This window comes from Bos indicus, chromosome 6, assembly GCF_029378745.1.
Source record: "Bos indicus isolate NIAB-ARS_2022 breed Sahiwal x Tharparkar chromosome 6, NIAB-ARS_B.indTharparkar_mat_pri_1.0, whole genome shotgun sequence".
In the NCBI taxonomy this organism is placed as follows: domain Eukaryota; kingdom Metazoa; phylum Chordata; class Mammalia; order Artiodactyla; family Bovidae; genus Bos; species Bos indicus.
The window spans coordinates 67,951,306-67,979,271 of record NC_091765.1 but is presented as its reverse complement, the minus strand read 5'-3'; the positions used below and the strand labels follow the sequence as shown (position 1 = coordinate 67,979,271).

Sequence of the window (27,966 nt, the reverse complement as noted above, 5' to 3'; positions counted from 1 at the left end):
GGGATGCATATGCCCATTTAGAGACCACTGGTGTAGGTCGTGAATAGTGACAGCTTGGGCTGAGATGGTATGGTGGATAGAGAGATAATTTACTGAGAAAAGAAACACTGAGAAGATACTGAGTTTGTGGGGAAAGTGCCTTTGGTTTGAACATGGTGAATCTGAGGCATCTTTTTGACATCCAAGTAGAAGTATCAGATTGGTCTAAGGGTTCAAGTTCAGAGAAATAAGGCTTAAAATTAGGGGTGGTACGAGTGGTATTTGAAGACATGTAAATACATGAAACTACTTTGGGAGAGAACACATAATGGTAAGAAAAGGCAACCGGGGAACTTGCCTTGAAGCAGCATAACTTTTAATACCCAGGTAAAGGAGGGTAAATCTGAAATGCGGGTAGATAAGACACAGCCCACAGTGCTACAGATGTAGTCAAGGAAGGGAGTGTTTAAGGAAGAAGAATGCTTTGACAGTGTTCCATGCTGCTGACAAGTCAGATAGAATGAAGGAAAAATGCCCACTGTTTTGAGCAGTATGCTCACTGATGAGTGAGAGGGAAGTATTAACGGGGAGGGATCGTTCCATTATGCTAGTTGAGTATAGTGAACAGGAATCGGATCTCTTCAGTTAAAAGGGAAATGTTGAAGGTGCAAGAAAGAGAAGGAATGATTTGATAGTGTAATTTCCTGGTAATGCAAGAGCAGGTAGGATTCTGTATAATAACTAGGAATATCAGCACCCCTTGATTGTGACAAAAGCAAAGGACATTAAGAAAAGGTGCAGATATAAATAGGTCAGTGTACTTTGTAGTGAGAAATTGAGGAAGATTGGTGGTTTTTTACTATGACGTGGGAGACAAATCATCTACTCAGAGAAGGGAAGGTACAGTATCAGGGTAGTAGACTTGAGGAAGGAATGGGAGAGTTTTGAAGAAAGCTAGAAAACAGGACGGAGAAGGCAATGGCACCCCACTCCAGTACTCCTGCCTGGAAAATCCCATGGATGGAGGAGCCTGGTAGGCTGCAGTCCATGGCGTTGCTGAGGGTCAGACACGACTGAGCGACTTCATTTTCACTTTTCACTTTCATGCATTGGAGAAGGAATTGGCAACCCACTCCAGTGTTCTTGCCTGGAGAATCCCAGGGACGGGGGAGCCTGGTGGGCTGCCGTCTATGGGGTCACACAGAGTCGGACACGACTGAAGTGACTTAGCAGCAGAAAACAGGAGAGCCAGTTGACCTCAGAAGTGAAAGAGTGGCACTTGGGAATTTGATGTTAAATTCCAGTGCCTGGGCTGGTTTAAAAAATGTTGAACAGAGAGGTTCATTTTTCTTCTATCCTTCTTCCTCCCATCCCTCACTGTTATTTGATGAGATGTTTTTAGCGTTAAAAAAGAGGAATTTTCTGACATTTTTATTTTGGAACTTTTTTCTCTGAAGAGAATGAACATAGGCCTCAGAGTCTTCCTTGTCATAGCGGACAGTTTGCAGCAAAAAGATGGTGAACCGCCAATGCCAACGACAGGAGTTATCCTTCCCTCAGGAAACACCTTGCGTGTAAAGAAAATTTTTCTCAATAAAACCTTGACAGATGAAGAAGCAAAAGTCATAGGTTAGTGTTAACTGGAATAAATAAATAATATAGTTTAATGTTCTTTTGTGAAAGTTTATGATCAAATCTAAAATGAATATATTTGCCTACATACATGTATTTGCCTATGAATGTATGTGCCAGGTTATTCCAGGATACAGAGTGATACAAAATGAATACATTTCCTATAATATCTGTAAGTTTTCATGTTAAAAGACTTTGGATTAAATATCTTTTTTTTTTTTTCCCACCCCTCCCCCACCTAAATATCTTCTTATATGATACTATTCATTGCATCTTATCCTTCTTCAAATTCAGTTGTGTACAAATTTTTACACATTTCCTCCAGTATACTGAATCTGATCATCAGGGAGAAGAGTATGTCAAAGTCAGAATTTCTTTTGTAACATCAATAAGCTAATGCCAATTAAAAGTCAATAACCTTTTATATTTTACAGAGAATAACTCATTATTCTATGTCTAATGTCTGACATTTTATAACTGAGTTTTTTTTCTCCTCCAGGAATGTCAGTTTATTATCCTCAAGTGAGAAAAGCATTAGATAGCATTCTAAGACATTTGGACAAAGAAGTTGGGAGGCCCATGTGTATGACTAGTGTGCAGATGTCCAATAAGGAGCCTGAAGATATGATTACGTGCGTAGTCAGTAATTTCTCTTCATTGCCATTTCAGTTTTCATAAGTATAGAGGGTTGATTCTGCTTGTTCCCTTACTTTTTCTTCTGGAGTTCTCCCCTATTGCCATCTGCTGCAGTTTTTGATACAGCAGTTCTTTCCGCAGGCTCAGTTTTACTCTTTTATGTGCTGTCAAACCAGTAGAGACAGCAAAAGTCACCCTTGATCCATACAGTTTATTGTCAGTGACGAGGCCTTATGGATAAATCCTGGTTACCCCAGATGTGTGTGGACATGGCTGGTTTCAGTCATTTCAGTTCAGTTGCTCAGTCATGTCCGACTCTTTGCGACCTCATGAACTGCAGCATGCCAGGCCTCTCTGTCCATCACCAACTCCTAGAGTCCACCGAAACCTGTGTCCATCGAGTCGATGATGCCGTCCACCATCTCATCCTCTGTCATCCCCTTCTTCTCCTGCCCTCAATCTTTCCCAGCATCAGGGTCTTTTTCAATGAGTTAGCTCTTCACATCAGGTGGCCAAAGTACTGGAGTTTCAGCTTCAACATCAGTCCTTCCAATGAACACCCAGGACTGATCTCCTGTGGGATGGACGGGTTGGATCTCCTTGCAGTCCAGGGGACTCTCAAAAGTCTTCTCCAACACCACAGTTCAAAAGCATCAATTCTTCACACTCAGCTTTCTTCATAGTCCAACTCTCACATCCATACATGACCACTGGAAAAACCATAGCCTTGACTAGATGGACCTTTGTTGGCAAAGTAATGTCTCTGCTTTTGAATATGCTGTCTAGGTTGGTCATAACTTTCATTCCAAAGAGTAAACGTCTTTTAATTTCATGGTTGCAGTCACCATCTGCAGTGATTTTAGAACCCAGAAAAATAAAGTCTGACACTGTTTCTACTGTTTCCCCATCTATTTGCCATGAAGTGTTGGGACTGGGTGCCATGATCTTAGTTTTCTGAATGTTGAGCTTTAAGCCAGCTTTTTCACTCTCCTCTTTCACTTTCATCAAGAGGCTCTTTAGTTCTTCTTCACTTTCTGCCATAAGGGTGGTGTCATCTGCATATCTGAGGTTATTGATATTTCTCCCGGCAATCTTGATTCCAGCTTGTGCTTCCTCCAGCCCAGCGTTTCTCATGATGTACTCTTCATAGAAGTTAAATAAGCAGGGTGACAATATACAGCCTTGACGTACTTCTTTTCCTATTTTGAACCAGTGTATTGTTCCATGTCCAGTTCTAACTGTTGCTTCCTGACCTGCATACAGGTTTCTCAAGAGGTAGGTCAGGTGGTCTGGTATTCCCATCTCTTTCAGAATTTTCCACAGTTTATTGTGATCTACATAGTCAAAGGCTTTGGCATGGTCAATAAAGCAGAAATAGATGTTTTTCTGGAACTCTCTTGCTTTTTTTATGACCCAGCGGAGGTTGGCAATTTGATCTCTGGTTCCTCTGCCTTTTCTAAAACCAGCTTGAACATCTGGAAGTTCATGGTTCACGTATTGCTGATGCCTGGCTTGCAGAATTTTGAGCATTACATTACTAGAGTGTGAGATGAGTGCAATTGTGCAATAGTTTGAGCATTCTTTGGCATTGCCTTTCTTTGAGATTGGAATGAAAACTGACCTTTTCCAGTCCTGTGGCCACTGCTGAGTTTTCCAAATTTGCTGGCATATTGAGTGCAGCACTTTCACAGCGTCATTTTTCAGGATTTGGAATAGCTCAACTGGAATTCCATCACCTCCACTAGTTTTGTTCGTAGTGATGCTTTCTAAGGCCCACTTGACTTCACATTCCAGGATGTCTGGCTCTAGGTGAGTGATCACACCATCGTGATTATCTTGGACATGAAGATCTTTTTTGGACAGTTCTTCTGTGTATTCTTGCCACCTCTTCTTAATATCTTCTGCTTCTGTTAGGTCCATACCATTTCTGTCCTTTATCGAGCCCATCTTTGCATGAAATGTTCCCTTGGTACCTCTAATTTTCTTGAAGAGCTCTCTAGTGTTTCCCATTCTGTTGTTTTCCTCTATTTCTTTGCATTGATCGCTGAGGAAGGCTTTCTTATCTCTCCTTGCTATTCTTTGGAACTCTGCATTCAAATGGGTATATCTTTCCTTTTCTCCTTTGCTTTTTGCTTCTCTTCTTTTCACAGCTATTTGTAAGGCCTCCCCAGGCAGCCATTTTGCTTTTTTGCATTTCTTTTTCTTGGGGATGGTCTTGATTCTTGTCTCCTGTACAATGTCACAAACCTCCATCCATAGTTCATCAGGCACTCTATCAGATCTAATCCCTTAAATCTATTTCTCACTTCCATTGTATAATCATAAGGGATTTCATTTAGGTCATACCTCAATGGTCTAGTGGTTTTCTCCACTTTCTTCCATTTCAGTCTAAATTTGGTTCATGATGAGCCACAGTCAGCTCCCGGTCTTGTTTTTGCTGACTGTATAGAGCTTCTCTATCTTTGGCTGCAAAGAATATAATCAATCTGATTTCAGTGTCGACCGTCTGGTGCTGTCCATGTGTAAAGTCTCCTCTTGTGTTGTTGGAAGAGGGTGTTTGCTATGACCAGTGCTTTCTCTTGGCAGAACTCTATTAGCCTTTGCCCTGCTTCATTCTGTACTCCAAGGCCAAATTTGCCTGTCACTCCAGGTCTTTCCTGACTTCCTACTTTTGCATTCCAGTCGCCTGTAATGAAAAGGACATCTTTTTTGGGTGTTAATTCTAAAAGGTCTTGTAGGTCTTCATAGAACTGTTCAACTTCAGCTTCTTCGGCGTTACTGGTCAGGGCATAGTCAAATAAATGCTCTTATTTTCAGAGCTTTGTTCAACAACAACAAAAAACCCTGAAAACCTCCTGGGAACTGAGGGTACAGAGGGAAATAATGTATGAGTAGTTTTTTATGTGAGAAACTGTACCTCACCTCACCCTCCACGCCACTCCCAGGACTGCTTGTCAACACAGAGTTTCCCTTTATTGTTAGGGACTTCCTTCTCAGACAGATATATTTTATGGCAACAACTTCTTTTACTTGCTAGAAAGTATCCATGTATTTTTTACAAGAGGACTTTTTTATGGTGTTAATATCTGCTTTGTAGGTCTTAGACCACCAAATTGGATACTGAATCTCTCAATGAATGCATGGTTACTATATACTAGTGTATGCTAACATCTCTGTGCCTGCTAAGTCACTTCAGTTGTGTCTGACTCATTGCGACCCCATAGACTGTAGCCCACCAGGCTCCTCTGTCCATGGGATTTGCCATTTCCTTCTCCAGGGGATCTTTCTGACTGAGGCACTGGACCCTCATCTCTTTTGTCTCCTGCATTAGCATTGGCAGGCAGGATCTTTCCCACTAGCGCCACCTGGCAAGCCCCAGGAGAGTTTCTCTAATGTGAAGGGTTTTTTTTTCCCCTTGCATTACTTCCTCTGGAAAATCGGCATCCTTTCAGTCACACTTGCCTCATTTATGCCCATGAACGTGCCCTCACTGAGTTCCTCTGACTGCATATGTTGGGTCTTCAGGGACAGCAGTGTCAGCTTGCCCTCGTCAGCTGTTTCTTCTGTAACTCCATTAATGTTTGATTTGAATTTCACTTCCAGTGTTCACTTCCTTTTTCCTTTGCTGTACTTTAATTTTTGTTGGCCAACTTACTCTTTTCATTATCCATTTTTGTCCAGTATCACCTGAGTTTACCACTGGAGACAGGGAATCAACACAGCTACACACTTTTGCCATGTGAACCGAATAACAGATGTATAGTGACCAATCATGACAGACTTAGAAAAAATTGATGTGGTGAAATCATTGGTTATGATTCACATCTGTTATTTACATCCTGATTTGTAGGCTGAAGAGCTAGTAGGGAAGCTTGGCTATACAATTACTTTCAGTTAATATCAGGTAACAGAAATTGAATCCCACTGTTGGGGACTGGTATTATTTGACTAAATTATGGTAACTAAAATCATGCATATTGGGACAAAGCTAAGAGAAGACTGACTATATATAAAATCACTAAAAATAAGTAGTAGATTCATTGCCACTGTAATGAATACTGACCCCAAAACTCTTAAAACATCCCAACTCTTTTCTATATAAGAATGTTTTATTGGGCCAGCTGAAGGACAATTTGTGTCAAATACATTAACAGCTTTCCCTTGAAATATAGACCGCAATAAAAGCCAGTATATAAAAGGGTAGATATTTAAAATAAATAAATAAAATCATTGAATAACTAGGGAAAATACAGGTGAATTAAATTGCATCAAGCATCTGGAAGAACCAGGATTTCCAAATTTCACACATTTTATTACATAAACAATATGCTTATTTTTGTGTGTGTTTGTATATTCGGAAGTAAAATAAAAAGGCAAGAACAAAGAATGCCACCAGTGGTATATGAGAATGTCTGTTTTCTAAAACTCCTGTTAGTATATGATGTTGAAAATAAAGACATTTTTTTGTTAATTTTATAGGCCCCCCAAATAACTAATATTAGGTTATTTAATGTCAATATTATTTATTTTAATAATTATAGAGATTTAAATCAGAGATTTAACTTATTTGAAACAATTAATAATATAAATGTGTGTGTGTGTGTGCTCAGCCATATCTGACTCTTTTGAAACTCCATGGACTATATAGCCTACCAAGCTCCTCTGTCCATGGAATTTTCCAGGCAAGAATACTGGAATGCGTTGCCATTTCCTACTACAGGCTGTCTTCCTGACCTAGGGATCAAATCCATGTCTGTTGCGTTTCCTGTATTGGCAGGCAGATTCTTTACCACTGCGCTACCAATAAATAATTTGCTTAATATTTACTATTTGAATATTTGTTATGCTTGTTTTCTTTTTAAAAAAGTTTTTTATTGCAGTTTAGTTGATTTATTACAGTGTTGTGTTAGTTTCAGGAGTATAGAAGGGGTGAATCAATTATACATATGCATATATCCACTCTTTTTTAGATTCTTTTCACATGTAGGCTATTACAGAGTATTGGGTAGAGTTCCCTGTGCTATACAGGGAAGGTTCTTATTAGTTATCGATTACTAGTTATCTGTTATTAGTTATTAATTACCAATTACTGAAAACCTTTTTTTCTTGCTAGCTGTGTTTTTTTCCTTAATTATATATTATTTTTTTGCATTTATAAACTGATAATTATTTAGTGGAAATGTATATACTCTTTTTATTATGTTAAATACATTAAACTTTTAGAGGTGGGCTCATATTTTCTGTAATAATTTTTCTAAGTTTGCTTTCATTGTTTGATGTATGTAAGATTCATTTTATTAAGTCCTCTTGTAATCTGTTTTTTAGCGGGGAAAGAAAACCCAAAATTGATTTGTTTAGAACTTGCATTGCTGCTATTCCAAGGCTGATTCCTGATGGTATGAGCAGAACTGACCTTATTGAACTGTTAGCAAGGTAAATGAGAATTCCTGTTTGTGAGTTTAACTTTTATGTCATTCAGTCTTTTTAAATTTCTAAAGCATCCCATTATTATTATCACTAAAAAAAGTAGTGATAAAGACATTTTTAATCTGTGGATAACTCTCTAAACTCCCATTTTGTCTTTTGTTAACACATTCTCCTTACTCATCTTTTAACTTTTAAAATTCTTCTGGGTTCCCCTATAAATCCTATTTTTAAATTCCTTGCCTTTCCATCTAGTATTTATTATTTCTTGGGATTTATAGAACATATTCTGTTAACATATGGACATTATCTGTGTGATGACACTCACTAGGCAATTAATTATTGTGTTAACTCCTATAGTCCTTTCTTTAGCACCTAAGGTGGTGACCAGGTCTCATTTTCACTTTTTGTCTCTTATTGCAGAGCCCATAGAGTTCAAGTTTTTATCTCTTTCCTCACTATGCTCTATAAAAAGGGTAATTAATATGACATCCAAACTTAAATACCAGTTCCTGGAAGTAATTCTAAGTTGAGGTGATGGCCTTTTGAAAAACTGCTTTGCTGATACAGTTGGGGATTCTCTTTAAATAAGGGGTCAGCAGACTTTTTTCTTAAAAGACAAGATAGTGACTGTTTTAAGATTTGTGAGTCACGTGGTCTCTGTCACAGCTGTTCATCTCTGCCATTGTAGTGAAGAAGCAGCCACCTGTTAAGGAGCCTGGCTGGATTTGGCCCTTGAGCCATAGTTTGCTGGCCCTGCCCTAATAGGAAACCAACCACGAAGACTATCAATGGAGCAGTGATATCTTACCATATTCGAAGATGTTTACTGCTTGCTGAACTCTTATTACTAAGCCTTAAGTTAAACTCACAATGAATAAACAGTTAATAGACTGCTCTAGCAGCCTTTCCCACCTCCCTGGTCACGGAGGTCACATTTCAAACACCCATACACTACCCATCCTCAGCTCTTAAGGGTTGCAGTAGGAGACTGAATGGTATTGGATGAGGAGGAGAAGAAAGAGGTGACTTTGAAACTTGGCATCATGAGATAAAGTCATTCCTTCCCACTGTATCTCTTAACTCTTGCTATAAATTAGATAATTTATAATATTTATAATATTTTATAATTTATAATATTTATAAAATTTATAATATTAAATATTTATAATATTATTCCTTGAGAACACAATAAACAACTGTCTTTCACTTCTGCTCTTGCTCCTCCCACCTCAATTTAGTTCACCATTTTATGGGTGGCAGTCCATATTCCCGACCAAAGTGAAGTTGTATCCGCAAGGGGCAGGGGTGGAGGAGCCGAGTAAAGGAGCAAACATCTAGCCAATGGTTGACACTTTGCTCTGCTATTGACTTTGCTTCTTTCCCCTGTGATACTTAATTTATTCTGGCAGAAAGAAAGATCCCAGTGCCTGCTTATTTTGTCCCTAGCTCCTATCATTTGGAATTGTGATGTCTAAATCTTATTTACTTAGAATAAAGCAAGCAAACAAACAAAGCAAAGATACACTGTAAGTCTGCAGACCTGTCTGCTGTCTCCAGGGAAGGTTCAATAGTTCTTCTGCCATAAATGAGTCAGGCCCCTTTCTCTGCATGGATATATCCCAAGTCACTCAGAGAGGTGTACGTTCATGGATTTAAGGAATGTTGAACAACCTTTATAGCCAGCAGCATGGAGTTGGTCACTCTCCCTTCCCACATCTCTCCTTTGGTGCCACTATCAGAGACACAACACTGGACTGAGACCCTTGATCTGACCCTGTGTGGTATTTCCAATGTGCTGCTGTAACTGCTGCTGCTTCGTGGCTCACTTCCGGGTCTTTGTATTAAACAACTGTAATACATTTTCTCCACAGTCTCATTGTCAGTTGAAGGTTAGCTTAGTGAAGACCAGAACTGAGTTCAGCAGGGCGAAGACTGATATCACACAGCGTTCTTCCTCTATCATTGAGGATAACTCCATCTTTTCAGCTGCCCAAGCATGTAACTGTGGCATATTTTTAAATATCACCTACTTATCTTTATTCATTCAGGCTGTTTCTAACTGTGATACATGTGTCTTGATGGTCAATCATGTAAATAATTCTCTGTAGCCCCAAACAGAAACTCTTACTCATATAGCATTAAATATTAGTAGTTTCATTGCTGCAGCCATCTTTTATGATTTTCTTGTTTATCATTCTCTTTTTTAAGTCCTATCAAAATCCTTTAACTAATATTACATTCCTGTCCTCATATATCTTATTGATGTCTTTAAAAGGTAACTATATATAGCCTCTCCTATAATTTACTTAACATAAATTCTCTTGAAGACTTCATATGTTACTCTTTTTTTTTTTTCATCTTCTTTCTAGGCGTACCCCATTTATGAAGTTACAGCTTAATTCTCATTTTCATTTTCAAGAATTATTTCTGTTAAATTCATTCCGTCCTGACTTGTATTTTTTCCTTCACAATCAGCCGTCTTATGTTTAACTGTAAGCTCAGCAGCGTGAAAGGAGCAACAGAGATAAACTGTGTCCTTTCCAGTGATAGCATAGGACTAAATCAGTGTGAGCTAGTACTAAGGTATTATATAATTCAGCATAAATTTGATTGATTATAGAATAATATATGGCATTTTAAGGATTAAAGAATTTTTTAAATGTAATTCTGGTTCTGTGTTTTCTAAAGGACAACATTTGTGTTATGATCGAACTTACTATTCTGAATTATCAAACTTACTATTCTGATGCCAACTGATATTAATAGATTGACATGTGAATTTAAATAAATGAATACAGATTAGCATAAGGACAAGTACCGCACAAAAAGTGAACATTGGTTCCTATTTTCTTACTTCTTAAGAACCAATTGAGAGGATGTATTTTTTAAATTCTTAGTTTTAAGTTTTAGATGATAAAGCCCTTTGGAAGGTTTTTGAGGTTTGCTAATGGAATTTTGTTCTTGGTAGGCTCACAATTCATATGGATGAAGAACTTCGTGCTCTGGCTTTCAATACTCTGCAGGCACTAATGCTTGATTTTCCAGATTGGCGTGAGGATGTCCTTTCAGGATTTGTTTATTTTATTGTTCGTGAAGTGACTGATGTCCATCCCACACTTCTTGATAATGCTGTAAAGATGTTGGTACAATTAATAAATCAGTGGAAACAAGCAACCCAAATGCATAACAAAAACCAGGACTCACAGGTACCAGACTCTTTCATGGTGTTCCTCTGTGTATGATCAGTGGCAAATGACTGGTAATGATGTTAAAACATATTGACTTCCTCAAAAATTAGAAGTTTCACTAGTTTTACTTTCTTTCAAAATGTTTGTAACCCCTTAAACAGAACTTTGTTATAGTTTATGTATTAAATATAGAAATTAAATTCTTCCTTTGGTAATAATTAGTTTTCAGGGAACATACAAAGTGAAGGCAATTCTAACTCACATAATAGGCTGTTTCCAATATGTTGAATGCTGGTATAATAAAAAATGTTGATAGCCTTTCAGTTATTTGGTTATCAAAGGCATCAGTGGTCCCCATTTCACATACACAGTATGTGTGCTTCTTAACTGAAAAAGGTGCTCAAATTATTGGTTTGTGAAAATGTAGAAGCCATAGAACCTTGGATATTAGAGCTGGATCATCTAAGCCAACCCAGCTTCTCAGTGTTTAGGGAGCCTGCACATCACCATCTCCTAGGTGATGCCACGCTGCTGGTCCAAACTTTGAGTACAAAGGATGCCATTCAATCCTTCATTTTCCATATAGAAATGTTGGGCCAATAGTGATTAAGTATCAACTCTAAAGCTTTTTATAAAGTAGCCAGAGAATGATAGAACTTAGGTACGTTGTATATTCATGTGTTTTAGACTGCCAGTTAAATGCTTTTTTCACTATGTGATGTGACATTTTTATAAATTAAATGTTATTTAAATTTCTTGAGCTGAGGCAGACCTGTAGCAGTCATTTTATGATTTGCCTTTACTCTTTACTAATTGTTTTACTGGAATACATACTTTTTTTTTTAACTTGCATTTTATTTTTCAAGCATGGTGTGGTTAATGGAGCCTCTCATCCCCCTCCTCTGGAAAGGAGCCCATATTCCAGTGTATTCCATGTGGTCGAAGGGTTTGCACTCGTCACTCTCTGTAGCAGTCGACCTGCCACTAGGAGATTAGCTGTCAGTGTCCTTAGAGAAATACGGGCTTTATTTGCACTTTTGGAAATACCTAAGGTAAATTTTAGATATTTCATTCAGCTATCTAATGAAAATACTTAAAAAACTATCCTTTTTGTCCATTTTTGTTCCATTTCTGTTTTTACCATGCAGGTATAATTTACTTTTTAACAAGATCTTTTTGAGAGGGTCTAAGCTCACCAACCTGCCTTCTATTCCATTTGTAACAGATAGGGCTAAAGTAAATTTGTAATGTTTATCTAGGTTTGGCTGCTGTTCTTAAACATTCCTAAACTTTAATAGACATGTGATGTCTTTTTTATAGGGTGATGATGAATTAGCCATAGATGTGATGGACAGGCTGAGCCCATCCATTCTTGAGAGCTTCATTCATCTCACTGGGGCCGATCAGGTAACTGTAATGATTTCATGTTATTCAGCAATGTTTTGAAACTTAAGATGTACATACATACATACCTGAGTTTCTTTTACAAATATCATGCATTAGAAAGTATTTGTGAAAATGGTAAAGTGCTTTGAAAATAAAAAATAATTTTTAAAAAGTGGCACTACTTTATGCTATGCTTAGTACTCTTCCCCACAAAAATATAAATATTTTATCTTTGTAAAATTCCAATCTTTCCAATCTAAGAAGTTTCTATTAAATCTGAAGTTGCAATCGACTAGTATTTGCTATTGATTATGGCATATAGTATTCTTGACCTGTGTAATGCTGGTTAAAGGGCTATCGAAATTTTTTCTGTTGAAATTCAAAGCAAAAAAATTGCATTCTGCATCTTGCAATAAGTGTATTTGTTTGCTTTGCCATATAAATTCAAGTGCATGAAGTAAATATGTAATATCTTATGCCCGAGTCATATGTAATTTGGGGCTTCCCTGGTGGCTCAGTGGTAAAGAATCTGCCTGTCAATGTAGGAGATGTGGGTTTGATCCCTGGGTTTGGAAGTTCCCCTAGAGAAGGAAATAGCAACCCACTCCCATGTTCTTGCCTGGAAAATTCCATGGAAAGAGAAGCCTGGTGGGCTGCAGTCCATGGGGTTGCAAGAGAGTCATACACAACTTAGCAGCTAAACAACAGTAACATATGTAATTTCACTCATTAAAATGAAGAAAAATACTTCTTCAACACATACATTACTAAGAAAGCTTATGCTATCTTTCTTAGTTTGGTTTGGGGGAGAAAGGTCATATACCAAGTTTTCAAAACTGATATGAGAATAACTATCAAACTTTACTAATTGAAATTATTTTCTTCCTGTTTTGCAATACCTGCACAAGAGGTTTCTGTACTTTCTACATAACTCTTGACTCTTACAACTCAAAGTTACATGTAACCAAGAGAGATAATAAAAAAATTTTAGAAGCCTAAGGTATGGTTATGAATCTGTTCAATTTAAAGAATTCTGTTTTAGATTATTAACCATGAATTGGCCAACAAGAAGAGAAGCGAGTGACTCTCTTCTAGTGCCTAAAGCAGTTCCTGACTGAGAGCAGGTCCTCTGTAAATATCTGTTGAATGATCAAGTGAATCAAGCCTCTGTTCGGTTTTTAAGGCTCCATTTTTTGTTGTCTATTGAATCATAAATAATTTGCTCTGAAGTCTTTATCTCTTCATTTTAAGAGCTTTGACTATTATTGAATAAATATTTGAGAATGTGTAGCTCTGGAGAGGAGCCCATTTTCCAGTCTGTTCCACTTATGCATACATAGTACACAATGGCTTCCCTGATGGCTCAGATGGTAAAGAATCTGCCTGCAGTGTGGAAGACCCAGGTTCGATCCCTGGGTCAGGAAGATCCCCTGGAGAAGGAAATGGCAACCCACTCCAATATTCTTGCCTGGAAAACTCCAGGGACAAAGTAGCCTGGCAGGCTACAGTCCGTGGAGTCGCACAAAGTTGGACATGACTGTGCAACTGACATTTTCACTTGTCTTGCAGTGCACATCAGCATGAAAGTTAATGGTTCATTTTTGAGTTCTCTAGCATCTTGAGTATCCTGTGAATTGCGTATTCATTTAAGAATTACATACGTGGTGATTCTTAACCTTTTAGGTTTATAGATCTTTTTGAGACTAATAAAAATTACAGAATCTCTTCTAGAAAACTGCATGTGCACAAAAACCTTATATGCAATTTCAGGAATTCTCTACCTCCTTAAAGGTATCTCGGACTTCATATTATCCCTGTTTAAGAATCTCTGTTCTAGAAACTACCAGTAGACCACTTTCATAATTTAAAGCAATATATGTGGTAAAACTTACAAAAGTTGTTGAAATGTGCAATAATGAATTTTTTTCTCTGCTTAGACTACTTTGCTGTACTGCCCAAGCTCAATAGATTTACAGACATTAGCAGAGTGGAACTCCTCTCCCATTAGCCACCAGTTTGATGTGATCAGTCCATCACACATATGGATATTTGCACATGTGACCCAAGGCCAAGACCCATGGATTATAAGTCTCTCCAGTTTTTTAAAGCAAGAAAACCTTCCAAAACACTGCCCTACAGCTGTGAGCTATGCTTGGATGTTTGCCTACACAAGGCTGCAGTTGTTATCCCCACAAGTTGATATAAAGTAAGTGATTTTCCTAGTGTAAATTTTACAATATACAGGCTGTCAGCCTTCATAACACATGCACTTGAAAAATTCTACAAATTGGAAATCCCATAAACGACATTTCATAATGTACTAGTGTGTTAAGGAGGACAATGAAAGTTATAAAGGATATAGTCATATAATCCTTTCATTCTTTTTGTATAATTTGGTCTTACAAATTATAATTGTTCATTTACTTATCACACTGATGGGTACATACTTTGTGTTCAATGAATGAATGAATGAGGAGAGAGTCTGAAGATAAATATGGATGTGGGTATAGATAAGTTTGTAGATACAGGGTGCGAAGTGAAGGGAAATGAGTTCAGTGAGTTTCTGAGCATAATAGTAAAGAGTTAAGGGTAATTGAAATTGTGACAGAGAGCTGACCATTGCTTTATAAACTGCAGATTATAAAGCCTTAAATTGCAAAGAAAATTTGTTTGAAAAAGCATATATACACTTTTTGGTTTTGTTTTTACTGTTTATATATATGTATACATACATGTTAATTATATATTGATACAGATTCTCAGGTATTGTTTATTGGATGCCTTTTTTTTTTAATGAAGATTGACACTTGCCACCTTGTATAACATTTATGAATGTATTTAGTCTCCTTTATTTTACCATATTTTAAATGGTAAAATACCCCTCCTACCACCTAAAATACGCCCTCCTACCACCATTCCCTGTATCCACTTTCTGCTCTATTTTTCTTCATCAGACTTAGCACCATTCGACACTTTTATTTCTGTGTTGTATATCTCCCCCAGCACGTATGATGGTGGTGATTTTTTTAAGCAGGTTTTTGTTTTTGTTATTTTACTGCCGTCACAGTGCTTTGAAACTTTTATAAGATACTGAGAAACTATCAATGAATCAATGGCATGGTATGTATTGTTTATCTTAATAGATTATAAGCCTACTGAAGGTGAGGACTAAAACTTAGTATTTTTCCTGTTTTGTTTTGCTCTCAGTCGTTAATCCCAACAGAATTTTCCATTTTGGGGAAGATTTATGGAATTGTTCCAAAATATTTTAGTGGTCTAATCTCTTTCAAGACAGAAATTTGATAGAAGCTTTAAAAATGTAGATATTCTTTGACTCTGCAATTCCAGTTTCAGGAATTTACCCGAGAAAATAATTAAACATGTATTATAATGAAGCATATATTCAAGTGTTTAATATTGTGTATAATAGGGAACAATTACTGTTAGCTTAAATATCCAACAGTGAAAGTGTGGCTCTAAAATAAAAATAATCTCTATGATATAACATATGGTCATCAAAAATGAGGTCATGGAAGTGTATTTATTTACATGAAGGATGTTTCAACATATATGTTAAGTATAAAGAGCAAGTATAAAACAAATGAAATAATATTATTCAGTTTTTATAAGCTAAAAGAGATATATTATACCTTTATACATGTGTCTGAATTGAAGATGTGTAGAAGAATATATGGAGAAGGCAATGGCACCCCACTCCAGTACTCTTGCCTGGAAAATCCCATGGTCAGAGGAGCCTGGTGGGCTGCAGTCCATGGGGTTGCAAAGTATCAGACATGACCAAGCGACTTCACTTTCACTTTTAACTTTCATGCATTGGAGAAGGAAATGGCAACCCACTCCAGTGTTCTTGCCTGGAGAATCCCAGGGACGGGGGAGCCTGGTGGACTGCCGTCTATGGGGTCGCGCAGAGTCGGACACGACTGAAGTGACTTAGCAGCAGCAGCAGCAGCAGAAGAATCAGATCAGATCAGATCAGATCAGTCGCTCAGTCGTGTCTGACTCTTTGCGACCCCATGAATCACAGCACGCCAGGCCTCCCTGTCCATCACCAGCTCCCGGAGTTCACTCAGACTCACATCCATCGAGTCAGTGATGCCATCCAGCCATCTGATCCTCTGTCGTCCCCTTCTCCTCTTGCCCCCAATCCCTCCCAGCATCAGAGTCTTTTCCTTTTTTTTTTTTTTTTTAATTTTATTTTATTTTTAAACTTTACATAATTGTATTAGTTTTGCCAAATATCAAAATGAATCCGCCACAGGTATACATGTGTTCCCCATCCTGAACCCTCCTCCCTCCTCCCTCCCCATACCATCCCTCTGGGTCGTCCCAGTGCACTAGCCCCAAGCATCCAGTATCGTGCATCGAACCTGGACTGGCAACTCGTTTCTTACATGATATTTTACATGGTTCAATGCCATTCTCCCAAATCTTCCCACCCTCTCCCTCTCCCACAGAGTCCATAAGACTGTTCTATACATCAGTGTCTCTTTTGCTGTCTCGTACACCGGGTTATTGTTACCTTTTCCAATGAGTCAACTCTTCGCATGAGGTGGCCAAAGTACTGGAGTTGCAGCTTTAGCATCATTCCTTCCAAAGAAATCCCAGGGCCGATCTCCTTCAGAATGGACTGGTTGGATCTCCTTGCAGTCGAAGGGACTCTCAAGAGTCTTCTCCAACACCACAGTTCAAAATCATCAATTCTTCGGCGCTCAGCCTTCTTCACAGTCCAACTCTTGCACCAATACATGACCACAGGAAAAACCATAGCCTTGACTAGACGGACCTTTGTTGGCAAAGTAATGTCTCTGCTTTTGAATATGCTATCTAGGTTGGTCATAACTTTCCTTCCAAGGAGTAAACGTCTTTTAATTTCATAGCTGCAGTCACCATCTGTAGTGATTTTGGAGCCCAGAAAAATAAAGTCTGACACTGTGGACACTGTTTCCACTGTTTCCCCATCTATTTCCCATGAAGTGATGGGACCGGATGCCATGATCTTCATTTTCTGAATGTTGAGCTTTAAGCCAACTTTTTCACTCTCCACTTTCACATAAGGGTGGTGTCATCTGCATATCTGAGGTTATTGATATTTCTCCCGGTAATCTTGATTCCAGCTTGTGTTTCTTCCAGTCCAGCGTTTCTCATGATGTACTATGCATATAAGTTAAATAAACAGGGTGACAATACACAGCCTTGATGAACTCCTTTTCCTATTTGGAACCAGTCTGTTGTTCCATGTTCAGTTCTAACTGTTGCTTCCTGACCTGCATACAAATTTCTCAAGAGGCAGATCAGGTGGTCTGGTATTCCCATATCTTTCAGAATTTTCCACAGTTTATTTTGATCCACACAGTCAAAGGCTTTGGCATGGTCAATAAAGCAGAAATAGATGCCTTTCTCGAACTCTCTTGCTTTTTCCATGATCCAGCAGATGTTGGCAATTTGATCTCTGGTTCCTCTGCCTTTTCTAAAACCAGCTTGAACATCAGGAAGTTCACGGTTCACATAGTGCTGAAGCCTGGCTTGGAGAATTTTGAGCATTACTTTACTAGCATGTGAGATGAGTGCAATTGTGCGGTAGTTTGAGCATTCTTTGACATTGCCTTTCTTTGGGATTGGAATGAAAACTGACCTTTTCCAGTCCTGTGGCCACTGCTGAGTTTTCCAAATTTGCTGGCATATTGAGTGCAGCACTTTCACAGCATCATCTTTCAGGATTTGGAATAGCTCAACTGGAATTCCATCACCTCCACTAGCTTTGTTCATAGTGATGCTTTCTAAGGCCCACTTAACTTCACATTCCAGGATATCTGGCTCTAGGTCAGTGATCACACCATCGTGATTATCTGGGTCATGAAGATCTTTTTTGTACAGTTCTTCTGTGTATTCTTGCCATCTCTTCTTAATATCTTCTGCTTCTGTTAGGTCCATACCATTTCTGTCCTTTATCAAGCCCATCTTTGCATGAAATGTTCCTTTGGTATCTCTGATTTTCTTGAAGAGATCCCTAGTCTTTCCCATTCTGTTGTTTTTTTCTGTCCTTTATCAAGCCCATCTTTGCATGAAATGTTCCTTTGGTATCTCTGATTTTCTTGAAGAGATCCCTAGTCTTTCCCATTCTGTTGTTTTCCTCTATTTCTTTGCATTGATCGCTGAAGAAGGCTTTCTTATCTCTTCTGGGTATTCTTTGGAACTCTGCATTCAGATGTTTATACCTTTCCTTTTCTCCTTTGCTTTTCGCTTCTCTTCTTTTCACAGCTATTTGTAAGGCCTCCCCAGACAGCCATTTTGCTTTTTTGCATTTCTTTTCCATGGTGATGGTCTTGATCCCTGTCTCCTGTACAATGTCACAAACCTCCATCCATAGTTCATCAGGCACTCTATCTATCAGATCTAGTCCCTTAAATCTATTTCTCACTTCCACTGTATAATCATAAGGGATTTGATTTAGGTCATACCTGAATGGTCTAGTGGTTTTCCCTACTTTCTTCAATTTAAGTCTGAATTTGGCAATAAGGAGTTCATGGTCTGAGCCACAGTCAGCTCCTGGTCTTGTTTTTGCTGACTAAATAGAGCTTCTCCATCTTTGGCTGCAAAGAATATAATCAATCTGATTTCAGTGTTGACCATCTGGTGATGTCCACGTATAGAGTCTTCTCTTGTGTTGTTGGAAGAGGGTGTTTGCTATGACCAGTGCATTTTCTTGGCAAAACTCTATTAGTCTTTGCCCTGCTTCATTCCGTATTCCAAGGCCAAATTTGCCTGTTACTCCAGGTGTTTCTTGACTTCCTACTTTTACATTCCAGTCCCCTATAATGAAAAGGACATCAGCTTATTTTGGTGTGGGATTAATGGTGATTTTCATTTTGTTTTCACTTTTTTTCCTCTGCATTGAGTATATATAATAAGTTATCAAATGTGACCTGATAAAATATTAACTGTACCCACAGAAATAATAGATTATGTTAAAATGATCCTATAATGTTTTAACTTTCAATCTTGTATTTTACTCATTATATCTTATTCCACAGGGATTCAGTAGTAGTAATAAATACTTTATGCTAATCATCTCCCCTAAATTGGTAGAAATTTAGCTTTAGTTGGACTTCCCTGGTAACTTAGATGGTAAAGAATCTGCCTGCAACGCAGGAGACCCGAGTTCGATCCCTGGGCCGGGAAGATCCCCTGGAGAAGGGAATGGCCACCCACTCCAGATTCTTGCCCGGAGAACTCCATGGACAGAGGAGCTTTTGTTTAAAAGAAACTTTTAAAAACACATGTTATTTACATCTACCTGTTTTTCTTCTTTTTCTCAGTAGCCCCATCAATGCTAAGAAAGTAAATACTACCACAAGCAGTGACTCATACATTGGCCTGTGGAGAAACTACCTGCTTCTTTGCTGCAGTGCAGCGACCTCCGCAGCATCCTCAACATCTGCGGGTTCTGTGAGGTGTTCTCCGCCTGAGACGCTGGCGTCCACCCCTGATAGTGGCTACAGCATTGATTCTAAAGTAAGTTGTTTAGTTCTGTCATTGAACCCAAATGACAGCATAAAAGGAATGTTTTAAAATTTCTTTTTAAGGACAATAAAGTAACTCTATTGAAAAGTGTACTAGTTACATGGACTAATACTGAAAATGGCTCAAGAAATCCCTATTACTATTGCGTTGGCCCAAAAGTTCCTTCAGGTTTTCCATAGGAGCGTATGAAACCCAAACAAACTTTTTGGCCAATCCAGTATTTTAATGGATGCTTAGTTGGAACCAATAATATATAACTTTTTCTTTTAGAATTTCCCTAAATTATGTAGTGGGACAAAAACTTGATAAGAACAGTGATATGGTCTCCATGATATGAAATAAAATATTATCAGATGGTTGAAGGAAATTGACAAAACTTAATACTGGGTGTTTAACTTTAACACTGATGATTCTTTTAGAAGTAGTTTTTTTGTTTTTACTTATTTTTACAGGTCAAAAGAAATAAGCTAAGGGAGGGAGTCAGCCTGTATTACACGATAGTGAGTGTCTGTAAGAAATTCAGAGGCCTGCAAATCCCACTTCTGTTAACAAATTTGTAGTCAGCAAATTCACAGTGACCCTTTAAGATTATGTGCGTTAGAGGTGAATTCTGAAGCACCGTTCATTCTAAAATGTCGTTATTCCCTTGTCTGTGACCAAATATTGCTGAAATGTCATTATTTATTTGAATGTACTATCATTAGTGGCTATTACAAATATAATATCTTTTTTTTCAGATTATTGGCATCCCATCCCCTTCATCCTTGTTTAAGCACATAGTTCCAATGATGCGCTCTGAGAGCATGGAAATCACTGAATCCCTTGTTCTAGGTCTTGGCAGGACCAACCCAGGAGCATTTAGGTAATTATCTTTATATGTTTCTGTATGTAGTAGAATAGTAAATGTGGCTACTTTTTGAGAAGGCAAGGTAGCATACTTATCCAGATAGTTTCATATCAATCCTGACTTTTACCAGCTAGCTAGCCATTTAACATTTAGCAGGTCCTTTAATTTATCTGCACCTTTATTTTCTAATTTTGCTTAACATTTACCCTATTTTCTTCAAAGAATGATTATGAAAATCATATATTATACATAAACATGTTCTAGAGATTATCAAATGTCATGTAAAAGTACAATATTTTCCTTCCTGTCTTACATAGTGATTCTGTTGCTTAAAAATAGTTTTTCTCCTTCTTGTTCAAGAGAGTGACTATTTTTAAAAGAATTATTTATATACATATTTTATATCATTCTTGATGTTTTTCACAATCATAAAGCAAATTCTTCGTTTTTGCCTGAGTTTCTTCTTTGTTATTGCTGACTAGATCCTGAATTTTAAAAAAATATTTATTTATTTACGGCTGTGCTGGGTCTTTCTTGCTTTGTGCAAGTTTTGTCTAGTTGCGGTGAGCGTGGGCTGCTCTTTGCCTAGTGTCGGCTTCTAACTGCCATGGCTTCTCTCGTTGAGGAGCACAAGCTCTAGCATGTGCAGGCTTCATTGCTGCAGAACGTGGGCTCAGCAGTTGCAGCATGCAGGTTCTAGAGTGCTCACGGTTCAGTAGTTTTGGAGCATGGGCTCAGTTGCTCCATGGCATGTGGAATCTTCCTCGACCAGGGATCGAACCTGTGTCTTCTGCATTGGCAGGCAGATTCTTATCCACCGTGCCACCAGGGAAGTTCTGGATCCTGAATTTTTTCTTTTGAGGTTGTCCTCTATTGATATGGTGTAATGGTTGATGTTTTGTCTCCAAGGTAACATATACAACAGAGAATAGGTTAATAAATCATATCTGTAGGTCTGGATAGCATTCATTATAAATGAAGTGTTGGAAGATTATTTTAGGACAAGCAGATATACTGTTGTGCTAATAGAAAACAATGAGGTACAAAAATTATCTCAGTTTCACAAATCCACATAAATAGAAACAATTCTGAAGCAGATACTTTGAATGTCTGCAGTAGTTTCTATAGACAATGAAATTGCAGATGGATTTTATTTTCTTCTTTTTTTTTGTATTTTCCCAATTTTCTACAGTGAGTACATTTACAATTTAAAATCAGAATATAAGCAAAAAAAGATTATTTTCATGAAGTTCATACCTTTTGATTGATAATTTCATTTGTAAGGACTAATCCTATTGAGATAATTAGAATTGAAGTCAAAGATTAATACATAAAGGTGTTCACTGGACATTATTTAATAGATAAAATTTAAGAGTCAGTAATAACTGAAAATGGTTAGGAAAATTACCATATTCAACCCAATACTAGAGTATTACAAATTAAATAATGGCATGTGGAAGTGCTTATACTAGTGTTAATTAAAGATAAAAGGATACTATCTTATGTATGTTAGAGTTTCAACTATGTAAACTGTATATGGGTTGTAAATGATTGAACAGGTATTTATCTCTACAAATTAGAATAAGTGGCCTATGCCATTTTTCCTGTTTTTCACATATTCTACAGAGTGTGTGTGTTATTTCACAATCAAAACAAAACAAAGACTTCCTGGCGTTCCAGTGGTTAGGACTGCATGCTTTCACTGCCAAGGACCCAGGTTTGATCCCTGGTCAGGGAACTATGATTCCGTAAAGCCATGTAGTATGACCAAAAAACAAAAAACATACACACAATAAAAACTGTGTTTAAAACAGTAAGATTAGGGTTAACGTTTGTCAGGTTATATCATTATATTAATATTTACATATTTCTACAGGTCAGATTATATGTTTGGCTATTAATTGAAAGAATGTATATTATTTTTCTTGTAGGGAACTAATAGAGGAATTACATCCCATAATTAAAGAAGCGCTTGAACGAAGGCCAGAGGTAAACTGTATTTTTATATCATTAAATATTTATTTGGCAAACACTGAAAATTGGCTTCTATATTCTATATAGTAAAACAAAACTTAGAAATTCAGAAGTAAATAAGTCTAGTGCCATTTTCAACATTTTTAAAACATATGGAAACCACTACCATCCCCACTCCCCAGGAGGTCTTACTCAGAAACCCATTCTGTAATACAGATGTTAAATTTTCTCTGCCTGAAGTTAGGGTGGTCAGAGTCTAGATCAGAGTCCACTGATCTCTGTAAACGATCAGATAGTTATTTTCATCTTTGTAGGTCATCCTGTCTCTGTTGCAGCGGCTCAGTTTTGCTGCCTAGATGGCTAAATAGGTGGGTGTGGCTCTATTACAGTTACAGGCAGCAATGAGCTGGATATGGCCTGAGGGCTGTATTCTGCCAACCCCAGGTCTAGAACCCCACATCTACACGTCAGGTTCTGAGCTACGTTTAGAAATCACAGTTCTTGTGGAACAGATGATGTATAATCTATAATTACAACAATGTATTATGCACACAAATCAAGTAACAGGTAAAGGGTTATATGAGCTACAGAGAAGAAAGCCTTTGGTTCTGCCTGTGGAGTAAGAGAAAGGTTTTTAGTTGAGGTAGTGACGTTTGAGGTGAATTTCTGAAGCATATTTCCCCAGTAGACAAGCAAGGGAAAGACATTCTAGGTATAGGGAACAGCGTTTGCAAACTTTACTTTTAAAAAATGTGGACATTGCACGTTTTTCTTTGTAATTGTTATGGGGAAAGTGATGGGATGTGAGGCTGGAAAGCAAGAAAGGAACTATCACGTGAAAGGATAAAGCCCCTGATTTCAGCTTTAGCCAATAGACCAGTGGTCCCCATATGGCAGTAGAATCTGAGAATTAGCCAGACAGCTTGCAAAAATTATAGATTCCCGGGCCTAGCCTATTCAATGAGAATCCCTGGAGTAGAGCCCAGAAATCTATTTTCTTAAGCACCTTAGATGAGTCTGATGTAGAACACTGAATTAGAATGCTATTAACAATGGCAATCCTCTGAGGAATTTTAACAAGAGAGGAAGATGACAGTAGCTACTTTGTATGGGGACCTTATGACAGCATCTGTAATTCTTCACTTCCTTTTTTTCTAATTCAGCCCTGTGGAGTAGTGATAATTCTCCATTTTGTAATTGATTAGATTTTTGCTTCAAAAATAATATGTTGGTTACAGTGCAAGTAGAATTGGAAATAAAATTAAGTGGCAGTATGTATACTAATCAATTTCAGGACAAAAAGTCATCATAGCAAGGGAATAGATATGCACAGTGATGTGTCTGAATGTGCGCTATTTTGAGAGCATTAGACTCACAGTCTTTCTATGAACACAGAATGAAAGCAAATCAACTGAAACTGCAGAAATCCTCAAGCACTGTTAAGAAACCATTTCATTCAGTATGAATTGCAGCAAACTTGTTAAGAGCTCAAAGAAGCAGTAAATTTAACGAACTGGTTATCCACAACTGGCCTGTTTTAGAAGGCAGAAAACTGGGTTGTAGACAAGAAAGTGAAAGACTAATTCTTATTAGTCTCTATTACATCATGAATGAAATGATGAGCTCAAGAAGAAAGTGATACAGGAGATTTATTATATCTTACCATTATATTGGTTCCTGTTAGAAGCAGAATCAAGTTGAGATGTTACGACTATTATTCTAGGCATTAATACTTTGGCCTTAGTAGGACAAACATATTTATTCACACCATAATGATCAAAGGGATTTCTTTTTGCTTGTATTTTTGTGTGTCAGAATTAACTGATAAGTGAAAAATCATGGTATGAGTGAAATCTGTGGGGTTTCTTTAGTCCCCTTTGTAATGTTTTCCCTCTCCTTCTGTCATATTATTTTTTTTTTTTCTGTCATATTATTGGGAGCATCTTAGGGATTCTTTATCATCCAAAGGGAATAGTTTACTGTTTCAGTTCCTCTAAAGTTGTCAGATTAGCAAATCTGACCTAAAGGTAACCATAAAGTAATTATGGACTTAACTCTATTTCTCCCTTCATAAGTTTATTACTATATAAAATGTCATTTGATTTTATTTGTCTTGTTAATTTCAAATTAATCTACACATACCTTTTTGATGTAATAGCCCCTAGACTGTCTGACATCTACCTTTCAGAAGCAAACTAACAAGCCTCCAAACTCGTAAGGCATTCCCAGTATTCCTTCTAAGTTACACCAGCAAATTTTCTGTCAACTTACTTAAAGGACTTTTAATTAGTATCTTTGTTATCTTTGGAATAGAATATGAAACGGCGCAGGCGTCGAGATATTTTACGAGTACAACTGGTACGAATATTTGAACTGCTGGCAGATGCTGGTGTCATTAGTCACAGGTAGGTATTGGATTTTGATTTTTAAAACTTGTAATTTATTAGAGAGCATATTTTTTTTCCTCAGAAAATATATAAAAACCGAAAAGTACCTTTATAACAACAAAAAATCTGCACCACTATAAATATTATTTACTAAAGATGTATCTAATACATTAGCCCATGGCTAAAAAATATATTGAAGAACTACCACTTGTACAGATTGCTTCAGGCAAAGGTTGAGTGGAATGTCCTTGTGATTTTAATATTTCTTGAGATCTAGTAATCTAGGCAGTAAACAGCAAGCTTTTTTTTTCCAGGGATGGGTGTCTGTTTTAACTATGTCTTACCATATTCAAGATCTGTTTTTTCTAGAGTTGTAAAAATCATGTTATTTAAAGGCTACATGAAAGTTTAGCCTTTCATGTAGGCTAAAAAACTGCAAATTTACTTCAATCAACTGTTAATCTATTGTGCTTAGAGCAATTATGAAATCCAAAAACATAATTTCTATTTCCATCCTTTACAAATAAAAAACATAAAACCTAAAATTATTGTTGACCCTAAGGCCAGGGCCTTGAGGAAAATTCCATCAGCTTTATGTAGGGAAATAACTGTTTCCCTAGAAACATAATGGTGTTGCCTGACCATTGAAGGAGGGAAAAAATGACTCTGACCATTTCCAGAAAAGATCCTGAGGAAAAAAATATTAATAAGCAAGTATAGTGTTTATTGTTACTTTACCATTTATCCTGATCATTTATTTCTGAGTGCACCTAACACCTTTGATATCGAATGTTTTTCACAAGTGCTTTCAAAATATAGCTTTAATCAAAGAGAATCTAAACCATTGATTTACTATTATAGTAAATGAAAAGCAAATGAAAGAAAAAAGAAGCATCATTCTTTTTTTTTTTCCTTTGTTGCTTCACAAAAATAAAACAATGGAAGTTAGCCAAAATGAATTTGACACTTGCTGAACCTGATGCAAAAAATTAACCTAAAATACATCTAAATATTTTTTCTTTTTTTATTGCTTTTATTGTAATGTTAATAATGCAGTTGCATGTTTTATTTTTGGATTTGTCTTTTTTTTTTTTGCCCCAAGAGAAATCAAGATAAAGTGAACACTATTATGGACATTTTTTTTTTCCTCGCTTAAGGAAAAAAAGATGAATTCTGAAATGGCCAGGAGGCAGGGCTCTTCAGTTTGTTCAATCAGTTGATCCTCTGTGCCCGGTGCATAGTAGGTACTCAGTTATTCTGAGTCAGCTTACAATCTACCATGTTAGTTTCCCAGCCACTGTGAAGTGTTGACCCAGAGTTTAAAAACACTCACTTAAGGAATAAAGGAGAGTTTCATCATGAATACATTCAACATATTTTTATAGTCATAGACCGATATTTTTAATATGCTGTACAATCACTGTGGTTCCTTACTCTTATTTTCATGGCTTTAGGATGTTTATAAAAAAAACTATTTGCAGCTATTGAAAGAGCATTTTTACTTTTGGAATCATAAACTTTAGAGGTATTTTCAAATAAATATAACAAGGAAAAGTTAACTAAATTACTATTGGTAAAACACTCTCAAGTACCTACTGGTCACATACTTAATAACTGATGGAACAAGACTGGAATCCAGGATTTGGGACTCTTTCACCAGTGACCTCCTTGCAGTCAGTGGACTCTAGGCCCAGAACCCTGGCCTCAAAGAGAATCTTCCTGTAGAGATTCTTGAAGAAACTTCCAAGGTCTAAAATAGAAGATTAAAAAACCAACAGTCTTACTTGAATTATCTTAAATTTTTGTATCCCCAGTAATAGCAGTAATTTTTGCTGAGAATAGGTACCTGATGGGTATTTGATTGATTATGCTAAAGGCATAATATGTTTATGTAGGACAACTGTGTAAATGTACACAATTAGTCTTTCTTCTTTCTACCTTCTAAACTGATCCTTCCTGTTCCCGTTGTGTCTCCTTATAATTTTATTTTGAAAAGCCATATATTTTGATGGAGAGAATAATGTTGACTTAAATTATAATTTAAAATCATGTTTTCCTTAACATGAATTTTCTTCCACATTTTCAGTGCAAGTGGTGGCCTTGATACTGAAACACATTTCCTCAACAACACTTTATTGGAATACGTAGATTTAACTAGACAACTCCTGGAAGCAGAAAATGAAAAAGATTCTGACACACTGAAGGATATACGATGCCATTTTAGTGCCTTAGTGGCGAATATCATTCAGAATGTTCCAGGTATGACTTTTAGTTCCTCAAACCCATAAATGAATATTAAGAGACTATCATAATTTTTCTCCCCCTGAGGAATGGTGATCTAAGTTGACAAGCAACTTGTAAACATTTGAAAAATATGTCAGGGTAACTTTTGGAACTTGAGAGGTAAATGATGCTCTGTAGAGGAAAAGAGCATGGTTTCCTCTACATTGTCTGATCTGAAGCTCACTAATGTAAAGATATGATTTAATCCATTACTCAACACTTGTCTACAACTTCTACTTTGGTTCATTATGATACTGTTGAGTTTCTTCAACAAGGATTGCTGCAGAGAGCTTGTAGAATAGATTTTTTTTTTTTAAGTGGAAAGATTCCTTGGAGATCACCTAAGAAAGAAAGAAAGTGAAAGTGAAGTCTTCAGTTGTGTCCAACTCTTTGCGACCCTGTGGACTGTAGCCCACCAGGCTCCTCTGTCCATGTGATTCTCCAGGCAAAGAATACTGGAGTGGGTTGCCATTTCCTTCTCAAGGGGATCTTCCCAACCCAGGGATCAACCCAGGGATCAAACCCGGGTCTCCCGCATTACAGGCAGACGCTTTATCCTCTGAGCCACCAGGGAAGGGTTATCACCTAAAGGGAGATCACCTAAACCAGCAGCAAAAGGCAGCAGAGTGGGTTTTAACTCCAGACCTCACACTTTACTGCAAGTAGATCAGCTCCCTTGTTGTCT

General features: G+C 37.3%; 1 protein-coding gene across 9 annotated transcripts in view; it reads left to right on the top strand.

Annotated features, from left to right (window-relative positions):
- The window catches only part of FRYL (FRY like transcription coactivator), a 267,816-nt gene that overhangs the window by 171,078 nt on the left and 68,772 nt on the right, over positions 1 to 27,966 (top strand). For all 9 annotated transcript variants that reach the window (XR_011567188.1, XM_019962715.2, XM_019962717.2 and 6 more), the window contains 12 exons: positions 1,437 to 1,608; positions 2,111 to 2,243; positions 7,573 to 7,680; positions 10,643 to 10,880; positions 11,729 to 11,914; positions 12,183 to 12,269; positions 14,186 to 14,454; positions 19,586 to 19,781; positions 20,528 to 20,652; positions 22,569 to 22,626; positions 24,925 to 25,016; positions 27,085 to 27,257. Coding sequence is in view for 8 of the 9 variants with exons in the window: in XM_019962715.2 (XP_019818274.2) it covers positions 1,437 to 1,608; positions 2,111 to 2,243; positions 7,573 to 7,680; positions 10,643 to 10,880; positions 11,729 to 11,914; positions 12,183 to 12,269; positions 14,186 to 14,454; positions 19,586 to 19,781; positions 20,528 to 20,652; positions 22,569 to 22,626; positions 24,925 to 25,016; positions 27,085 to 27,257 (1,837 nt within the window). In the remaining variant the exon portion in view is untranslated. The remainder of the gene's footprint in view (positions 1 to 1,436; positions 1,609 to 2,110; positions 2,244 to 7,572; positions 7,681 to 10,642; positions 10,881 to 11,728; positions 11,915 to 12,182; positions 12,270 to 14,185; positions 14,455 to 19,585; positions 19,782 to 20,527; positions 20,653 to 22,568; positions 22,627 to 24,924; positions 25,017 to 27,084; positions 27,258 to 27,966) is intronic.